This window comes from Coenobita brevimanus, chromosome 85 (genome assembly GCF_032717465.1).
Source record: "Coenobita brevimanus isolate Jiangsu-jjx chromosome 85, ASM3271746v2, whole genome shotgun sequence".
Taxonomy (NCBI): Eukaryota; Metazoa; Arthropoda; class Malacostraca; order Decapoda; family Coenobitidae; genus Coenobita; species Coenobita brevimanus.
The window spans coordinates 4631004-4641695 of NC_137038.1; the positions used below are offsets into that span (position 1 = coordinate 4631004).

At 42.7% G+C, this 10692-nt stretch overlaps 1 protein-coding gene across 1 annotated transcript in view; it reads right to left on the reverse strand.

Annotated features, from left to right (window-relative positions):
• LOC145410404 (uncharacterized) overlaps positions 1-1815 on the reverse strand; it is a 55539-nt gene extending 53724 nt beyond the window's left edge. The window contains exon 1 of the mRNA XM_080280557.1: positions 480-1815. Within this exon, the coding sequence (XP_080136683.1) occupies positions 480-1815 (1336 nt within the window). The remainder of the gene's footprint in view (positions 1-479) is intronic.
• Positions 1816-10692: the final 8877 nt, after the last annotated feature.

Consider the following 10692-nt stretch of genomic DNA (forward strand, 5'->3'; position numbering starts at 1 on the left):
TGGGGGGGGGGGAGAATATGATAACACCCAACAGAAAACCCGAACCATACATCAATTCACTCGTCTTGCAAGCCTTGGGAATCCTAAGCTCCAGGTCACAGGCCAAATGATTCACTCAAAACTCTGCCTCGTAAATATTAGAGATGTGGAAGGGGAAGAGGGGGAGACCAAGGATGAGATGGGGTGGGGAGGATGACATGGAGGTGATTTCCTTGTGGCGTCCCCCTGCGATACTGACATAGATATTGCAGACAGATAGACGCTACAGACAGACATACTGGTATATACAGACAGGTAGATTGACAGAGGCATTTAGATACAGGATGACAAAGATAGACAGAGATATAATCCTTCCCTATACACAATCATCAAACCCACAATCCTTCCCTATACACAATCATCAACCCACATCATAATGGAAACAACAAAGGAGCCATGAAAACAGACTGGAATAAGCAATAAAGACATTAATAATTTACCTGATAGTTGGCGCGAACTCCTCAACTTATCCGAATCGTCTTCTCCCCTCGCCTGGCTTCGATCCGACGAGTTGCCGAGCGTGTTCTCAGCTGAATCCGGGGTCGTGAGGTCCGAACAGGGGCTCGGGGTGGCCAGTTGCTCCGTATTAATATTCTTGGCTGCTCCTCCCTCTCTTTCCAATTTACATTCGCTGGGTTTACTGTTGCTCTCCCTTCCAGCACTAGTTTCGTTTTTATTATCGCTTTTACTCGCTTCTGGGGTGATTACACTCGGAATGTCCTGCGGTCTGCGCTTCGATTCGTATATTTCGATGGTAAAGTCGCCGGGATCACGCTTACCGAATGATCTTAATCGCTGCCGTATTTTTGGAGAGCTCGGTTTGGCTTGAGTATTCGGCTTGTCTCCTGTCCTGCCGCCCTTGGTAACGGAAGGGGCAGGGGCGGGAGGAAGGGGCAAGTCTTTTGGCACTTTGGATTCATGGCTCTCCGATTTTTTGCTGTCTATTTCGTCGTCACCGTCTAAGGAATCATTGTCGAACTCTCTCTCATCGTCACTCTCATCACCGCCGTCACTACCGGAGCTCTGGTCGTCTTCACTCTCACTTTCTTCACTCTCCTCTTCCTCCTCTTCTAGACACGATAGCTCATCATCCGAATCTTCTCCATCAGTCCCCCTTTTAGACTCCTCGTTCTCCTTGTCCTCCTCAACGCAGCCACCCCCATCCCCGTTTTCTTTTACTTTAGAGGAGGACTCATCATTTGTCAACTCGCTAACCTCCTGGCTCTCAGAATTCTCGGTCTGTATGATATTAAACGTGTTATTATCCACGCTGTTCTCCTCGCTACAGGACCCATCGTCTCCCGTGGTCCCCTCGCTCTTCATGGATAAATCTTGGGACCTCGGCGCCTCCAATTTCTCACTCCCGCTACAACCATCGTCATCTTTCGTCGAGTCGTTTTTCTCCAAGTCGTCATCGAGGTTGTTATCCTTTTTTCCTTCTTCCCCGGTGATCTTATCCTCCTCTTCCTTCTTGGTCTTCATCGCCTTATCGCTGATTCTCTCCAGTTCCTTGTTATCTAATGCGTCCTCTGTTCCCTGCTTCTTTTTCCGAATCTCAGTTTTGTTTTCATTTTTGAGCGCTTCTATTGTTTTGTTTTCAATTTTGAGCGTGTCTGCGGTCTTGTTTTCAATTTTCAGAGTGTCGGCGGTTTTATTTTCAATTTTGAGCGTCTCTGTGATTTTGTTTTCAATTTTCAGCGCCTCTGTGATTTTGTTTTCATTTTTGAGCGTCTCTGCGGATTTGTTTTCAATTTTGAGCGTCTCTGTTCCCTCCATCCCGCCTCTGCCGTAGGACTGACAACAGCCTAACATTCGTTCCTGGTTAGCGCCTCCTTAAAGCACACAATCACATCACACACAGCGGCCTCCCTTTCCATCCCACTATCACAGAACAGTTTTACCCCCGCGCACCACCATTATAACTCCAGGATGAACACCGTCGTCATATTGATACGTTTGGGTGGACATCTGTGTTCATAGTCTGTCCTGTGAAAAATATGGTATCATTTTCCTTCTCTCTCCTGGGAAAAAAAAATATCACTGTGCTGGGTTGATAAGGCAGATGGTTAAATAATGTTGGCTTATCATTCTGCAAAGGAAAACACACACACACACACACACACACACACACACAGAGTTAATCAAAAGCAATGAAAAATGGTAGCTTTCACTGAGGCATTAAACAAAACTCACAATTTTCCTTCACTTCTAAGTCCGAACAATACAACCAAAAAAAACTACACGTGGGTAAAACTTTAATAACACTAGTTGCATCAGTGAGTCTGGATGTTCATTAGAGGCGAATGCTTGCTAAACCTTCACACACACACACACACACACACACACACACATCAACTCCTACCTCATACCACTGTTTCTCCTTCTCATAATCTACTCTTTGGTGTTTTTAGAGGGGAGTGCTTACTAAATCTTCACCACACACACACACACACACACACACACACACACACACACACATTACCACCACCTTCTGCCACATGCCACTGTTTCTCTCTCACTTGATCTCTATATTTTTATTTCATTTAACATCAGCCGATGGTAGTAAACTGAGTGAGTCATAGGAGCCTGAGAGTAGTCATCAATAACGCTCTAACGGTTGGGATCACTCTAGTATTCTATTCCAGCTAAACCCAGGCAATTTTGTTTCGAGTGACTAAAGGAACCTGGGTGACACAAACAGCTGAACTTAGACAAAGCTAGAAAACAAAGGCTGATTGTGAGCCCGGATGTCCATTAGGGCCGAACGCTTGTTAAATCTTACACACACACACACACACACACACACACACACACGCAAGAGGTGGCAGCAAGGCTAAAATGAAAAGAGGTCCTTGTGTTGAGGAAATGAAGGCCTGGTACCGACACAGTTGCACCCCCTCGTGAGAGCACAAACATCACCATCTTTCACCTGACCATCTAAAGCCTCAGTCAAGGCTAAAGTCAGCATTCACGAGGCTTAGTCAGCACGCTAAACACATCTTTATTTTTTTTTTTTACCCTTGATGTGTTCAGAACGATATATTTTGTACTTTATTCCTGTTACCACCTTGTTATTTTACTCATTAGGAGAGACGGCTGTACAGGGATTAGGAGCAAATTACAGGAACACCTTTTCTTATGACTCATGTAATCTCAACAACATCAATTTTTTCAGTAGTATTAACAATAAAACTAAAACTCAAGTGATGCGGTCATGATTAACGATACGATACCTTTATTTATTTTGTTTATTTATTTATTTATACTTTTAGGCTCCTATGACTCACTACAGATATCGTCTAGCGTTAACTGGAATTAAATACTAGAGTTATCCTGACGATAAGCAGGTTAACGATACTATCATTACCACTCAGGCTCCTATGACTCACTCGGCTAAACAGAATCGCCTAGTGTAGTGTGGAATACGGGAGGCTATTACCGTGTCCTGTTCCTAATACGGTACACAGGTAAGGGTGGGACGGTAGGGAGGCTGCAGTATAGCTTTCAAAACAACAGTAATTACAAGCAACAGGAAATACTACAGCCTTCATGTATCCTTGTAACATCTTCCCTACGCTGTACTATTTCGTTCTTAGCGCCACACCACTGTATCCAGAACTCTCGTTGTGAAGGGGTTAACAGCAGCCTACATTACTCCTTCACTACTATAACACTTCAATTTATTATAACTCGAATATGAAGTTTTTTAAAATATTTGGTAATCGGGTTTTAATAACTGAGGACGTCCACTACAAACACTGGACGTTGTAATACCTTCACGTGCTATACTGAGCGACAAGTAAGAAGGAAGCACACTGTTCATCACCAACTGCACGCCTGGTGGTCTAGGAAGATTAGGCGTTCCATGAAAGCAAAAAAAAGAAAATGGCTGGGGGTATTATTTAAAGAAAGGCTGACAGAGATCGAGCAGCACAGAGCCACCATTTAGTGACCAAAGCCGACGTACACAAGCATGTTGAAATTTTAGAAACGAGATAACCCCAAGTAACGGTTGCGGGTATTGTTCACAAAATGCCGCACAGGGATTAGTGACTGGTCAACCTGGCTCTAAAACATGTCTTACATAGTGTGCAGTTAAGGTGGTGAAAGACCTACTCAGCAGCGGTAACCAGTAGTTTAGGTAAGGTTGACGGCAAGGCTGTGTTAACTCCTGCCAAATATGTCACAGCCCACCCCCTCCTTAAACCACCAGGGCAACACCGACGACCCTCTCCAAACACACACACACACACACACACACACACACACACACACACACACGCTCTCTCTCTCTCTCTCTCTCTCTCTCTCTCTCTCTCTCTCTCTCACCGCCCTTGTCTACTCACACCTGTCCATTACACCTTCACTACACATGGGTCTCTCAAACAGAATATAATCGCTTAGCAGTTTTGGCAGCAGCAAGAATATACTGCAAAAGGTAAATATAAGGAACAATGCGTACAGTAAAACCCCTTCCACTATGGGAGGCAAATGGTCGGGGATCTTCACTAATAATACGCAGATGATGTGGTACTGGAATTAATGATAGCTATAAGGTACACGAAGCGAATATCATCATTATCATCATCATCATTATTATCACCGTCATCATTATCATCATCATCCATACCTCTTTTCCCACCTATCAGCCTGTCAGTCCGAAAATGATCTGTCCATAAATATTAAATAAGTTTCGGGCAAAAGCTTTCCCCTTCCTGAAACTCCATATCTTTTCCATTAACCACAAACTCCATCGCGGCGCTGACAAGGATGACCACCTATTACTGTGCCTTCCGCAACAATATCTCATTTCACCCTTGGAAGCACATCTTGGACGGAAAGGCTGAAGAATAATAAGATTAACTCCTCACTGGCTACAACTCAACTACGTCCTGGCACTGAAGAGGTGAAGAATCTGTGCCTGACGCAGCAAGACCGATTCTATTCTACTAGGGAAACTACTTGCCACTGACAGTATATATTAAATCACGTGCACTCATAAACCTTGTATCAGTGAGATGGACCTTGTACCAGAAACTGTATTAAGTCCTTTGTACTCAATGACCTTAGAGTGATTTTACTGGCACTCATCGACCTTGCACCTGACTGTATTAAAGCACCTGCACTACCAGACACCTTGAACCAGTGAGGTCGTCCCTGTAGTAATATCACTGACCTTGCAGCGGTGAATATATAACCTGCATTTATAAACCCAACACAATGAGACAGACCTTGCATCAGGGAGTATTAGCCACTTGCATTTATAAACCTTGTACCAGTGAGATAAGCTTGGTACCAGTGCGTGTTAAAACAAGTACAGGTATGAAGGCTGGGGCAGTAAGGGGTGCGTGTGTGTGTGGTAACTAGTAATGCGGCCTGATATATGAGAGCGGCGGGGTGGTGGTGGTGGTGGAGTCAGCTATGTCAATAAAAGCAAGGTCACACAAGCCATAACACCACACACCCACAACGTTCAGGACAGGACAACGTTGACTTAGTTAATAGTTCAACGTCGCTTAACACCACTTCAGCATTACCATCAGCATCTTTACCCTTTCCCAATCATAAACAGTTAATACTTAATAGCTCAACACTGCTACAAGTAAGACAGTGTTATGATTAATTCCGTGACACTACCATTACAACGTTGCTGTAAGTGTTGCTACTCAGTCACTGGCTGCCAATACCTCGTTGCTACCCTTACAACGTTTGAAATTCTACCAGAACATTAAGCACACCATTCAAAAAGGTTCAATTGGCTATATGAATCGGTTCCTTTTCTCCTTCGATCATCATCATCATCTCTCTCTCTCTCTCTCTCGTAGTCACCATTATTATCAGTAACTTTAATGCCCCTCCTTACTGGAGACGGAAGCCTTCAAGCAGTGGCACCGATACAACCGGTACCCCAACTACACGTCCCTCAACTATCTCCCTATCCCCCACAATGAGCACGGTGGACAGCAAGACAGGGGCTGCTTTAGTCTACAGTCCACTAGGTTCATATTCCTGGAGTAACGACTACTATTAATATCACCTGAATATTCTGTCATTCTATTAATATATACTCTTACCTGGCGGTCTTCCTCCCATGTGACTAAATCTAATTTCTTTCACCCTCTTTGCCCTCTTCATTTATCTGACTGCCTGTAAGCTCACAAGCAGGTCCGAAAAAATGTATTATGACAAACAAGTATTTTTATCATCAGCACCTTTACTACCATGACGCAATTACAGTATATGTCATTAGTACTACTCTACCATCAGACACGGGGGTAGTTACATACAACCTTCCTACCCCCTTCACCACTAGAGGTCCCAAGTTCAACAAAATCACCCGCTGCTGCGAGAATATAAAAGAAGAATACGTCACCGAATGAAAAGGACAAGAGTATGTACAATCGACAGTAGATTTTCGCTCCAGTTTTTTTTTAACAGTGTATAACCCAGTGATCTCGTAACACTGTAAGGCAGAGTCAATTGATGTGCTTTAATAATCATACTTATCACTTTTACGTCAATTTCTTGCATGTGACAGATTAACAAATATCACACAGGGATGGATGAGGGGAATTTCACTGTGCCAATATCGAGCATGACAGTCCTTTTCTCCCCACAATTATCTCTAAATCTAAGCTCCTTTTTTCAATATTGTCTTCATGTAGCTATTTATTTTGACAATTTCTCATCCCCTTATAATTACGCCAGAGCTTCTAATGTCATTTTTGTCTCTCCGTACCTTATTGACCGACTCTCTCCCCACCCAACCAAGCTTACCACAGAAGAGGAAGTCCTTTAGCCTTATAAGAGCCAAAGTTACGTAAGTCCATAGTCCTTTCAGCTCTTACGTCCTCCGATAAACTTAAACAATTCATTTTCTTTCTCCACTGCACTCTTCTTCCTCAACTAACCTCCATCTTACTGGTTCACCTCATTTCTGTACCTAACTTATATTATGATATTAATCCACTGGGTATATTAAAGCACACAGAGGACGCATACCTCAGCCAACTCCTAGGCTATACCAGACAACTCAAATCACCACTAAAATTGAATCCCCTCTTTCTTGGCCCATGACTTACATATCCACAAAATTTCACTGAAATCAATCGATAATTTCTTCAGACATCCTGTGGACAAACAGGGGTGAATACATACCCTCCTCCAACTTCACTGCTGGAGGCAATAACACGTTTTCATATACTCAAGATATTACTCAACTTCAAGGCGACTCACGTTCTCAAAGGGTTATAAAACGCTCTCTATTAACCTCGTCATCTTTCCTTCACTATCTGTATTAACCTCGTCCTCTTTCCTACACTACACTATCACTACCAACCCCGTCATCTTTCCCACACTATCAACCACGTTATCTTTCCTACACTATCTCTACCAACCACGTCAGTCGGAGAGATCTTTGCTACACTATTTCAAAGAACCAAGTCAATACGAGAAATAATTCCTACACTATCTCCCGAAATTTTAACTACACCAGCTGGAGAGCCTTTCCCTACACCATTTCTCTCAGCCACGACAGAGACCTTCCTTGCACTAACATTCTTTGGTCTTAGTATGTGTAAAACTGTAAAGCCAATCTCAAGGGGTCAACATTTCAGTCTTAAGGCGTCTTTTGTATACTAATTTTACGGATACAATTCTGAATTCAACTTCCCAGCAAATCTTTATGGCTGAAAGGATTGAAAGGGCAGAGACATCCAAAACACTTCTAAAATGCTTCTGTATTTGTTAGTTTCATTCATTTCGTCCCCCTCGCTGGACCCTTTCAGTATCGGACATTTTTACTCTTATCTTGATAGGTTATACTCTTATCTTGATGGGTTATTTTTTTTTTTCACTTCTGTTCGTCATCGTTTGGTTAAAGTGAAATGACTAGCCCGTTTACACTAACCCCTTTACGCTTGGTTGATGGCCAGGTATAGTCAGATAGGAGGGTGGATTTGACTAGTAACCAAGGAAATTTATTCCTCTCGTAACCAAGGCTTGTTGAATTTAACGCTCCCATATTTAGTCAAGATCTGAGTTGTCCAGTTCCGTCAGATAAAACAAACCGACTAGGCTACTGGTATAAACGTAGTGATAGGGCAAGGTGGGGGAGTATAAGTGAGGGGAAGCGTAATCAAATACTTCAATCCATTCGCCTCTACTTCACTGCTGGATAGACGCTTGAATGTGATCGTGGACTGAGGTGTATATTACCATTCATCTGAGGGTGAAAATATACACCTATTTCCGCTACCTCCTATTTAAGCATCTAAGAACCCAGCAATGAGAAACAAGCCAGGTAGACGAAGGATTTTAGTATCTTTACTGTACACCAAACGAGGTGGTGGTCAGGTGTGTAGGTATATGAAGGTATGTGTGATGCGGAAACAGGTTAGTGGAAATAAGTAAGGCAGACCAAACAGGAGGTGGAGAGGCAAGGTGCAGGAGTATTACATGGAGAATATGTAGAGTGGGGTGGATGTAAGACCATAAACACGGTAGCCTACTAGAGAGATATTTAAACGGAAGACGCGAAAATGGATGAAAGACGTGGATGACAAGCGAGGAGGAGGCAGTGAGTTAAGATGATGAGAATGTAAGAATGTGGAATCGGTGGAAGATGGAAGTAGACCGAGAGTGGAGTGGAGAGGTAAGAGTACATGATGGAGGAGTAGCCAGTGTGACGAATGGCAGAGAATGAGGTAGATTGAGGACGAAGTACAATGGCCAACAGTGTTATCGGTACACTTTTTTTCAAGAGTAATTTAAATAAACTCGTAGGGTCGTACTGTAAACAACAGAGGCTTCGTGGCACTTCTTCCTTAGCGATTTATTCCGCATATTACACCATAACATTCCCTTGTGTGCCATTAAGCCTATATCTTTCTAACATCGATACAGTCTGCACCAGTTACATTCATGAGGATACTGAGGTTAATTCGAAGAATAAATCGCTAAGGAAGATGTGTTACGAGTCTCCAAAGCACTCAGAATACGACCCTTTAATATATTCAGGAAAGTTAGCTGAACACCGAAGATTGTATCACTGTTGGTCGTGTGTTTAAAAACAACGTAGATACCGAGAGTTGCACTCGGCACAAACTGATAAATTGTGACATCCACATTTGTGGAATACCACATTTTGCGTGATTTGTACCAAAATTATGGAGAAAGAACAAGTACAAGACGAATTGCACAATCGTTCTCCAATACAAACGATATAATGATATAACGATACTATAACACCATTTATCCTGTACCGTCACGCTTTCCAGGCTATATTGTGGCTAAGAATACGGACAAATTGTGCACTCTACTTGTGCAGTGCGCCGACCACTCAGATGTGCAATGCCACAATTCGAGTTGAAGCATACCACCTCGTTTTGAAAGCTGGGCTCACGGTCCCATCGCTGACCAGATTATTGTGAATCAGGAAATCAAGTACCGAAGTCTGTTCGTCTGTCCTGGCTCCAATTTCACCACTGTTCACAGACGCTTGACTGTGACATGGCAGACAAAGGTGCAAAATTACCCACAGGTGGATGATGTTACATGCGCCTCAATCCAATAACTTATTTTCAAACGTCTATGAATCCAGCTCCAATGAGAGGCGGGAGAGGCGAACGAACTTTTATATGTGACTGTATTACAAGGAGACTACAGGAAGAGAAAGGAGTGTCTTGGAAGGGAAATACCCGAGGAGCCTTCAGCTGCCATAATGTTTCACTGGCTTCGGCGACAGACACATGAACAGACAGGCAAACGGAACGATAAAAATGCAGGCAGATACATTAAATATATTAGTAGCTACAGACCGATGGATGAAAAGGTAGGATGAAAGAGAGGGACAAAGGGGCCGACAGACAGACAAATGGACAGAGTGAAAGACAGGTAACTGAATGGCGCACACACACACACACACACGCACACACACACACACACACACACACACACACACACACACACAAATAAATCACTTGATTACGCGTGATTCATAGAAATGCTGATATGCACAGGGAAAAGGAAAGACGAACCTGAGCGCTTTCATGTAATCACATCTTCATGGGAGATCCCTGAAGATTTGATTACACAAAAGGCTCGGAAAATTTTCATTTTTCCTTTTTCTTGTGAATACATACATATACTGTGTATATATATATATATATATATATATATATATATATATATATATATATATATATATATATATATTTTATTAAATGACAAATATGCGACTGGATGGAAAGACAGATAATATCAACGGATGAAGATGGAGAATACACACAGATACAACGATGTACTGATATAAAAACAAAATAATGCAGAAAAACATGATGGAGAGAGAGAGAGAGAGAGAGAGAGAGAGAGAGAGAGAGAGTCAAGTTTTGAGTGAAGGTGACGGCGTAGTGGGGTGGCGGATATCCTGTGTTGGTCCCAGCATTACCTATCTAACAGCTGTTTACTATTTCCCTTTAGCCTTGGTTTCAACAATGATCTCTCTCTCTCTCACTCTCATACACACACACACACACACACAGCCTCCCAATAGCCTAGTCAAAACACTCAATATTCTTTCTTCATATATTAACCCCCCTCCATTTCTCTCTCTCAACACAAAACGAGATGAAGGAAATTAAACAAGAAAATGAC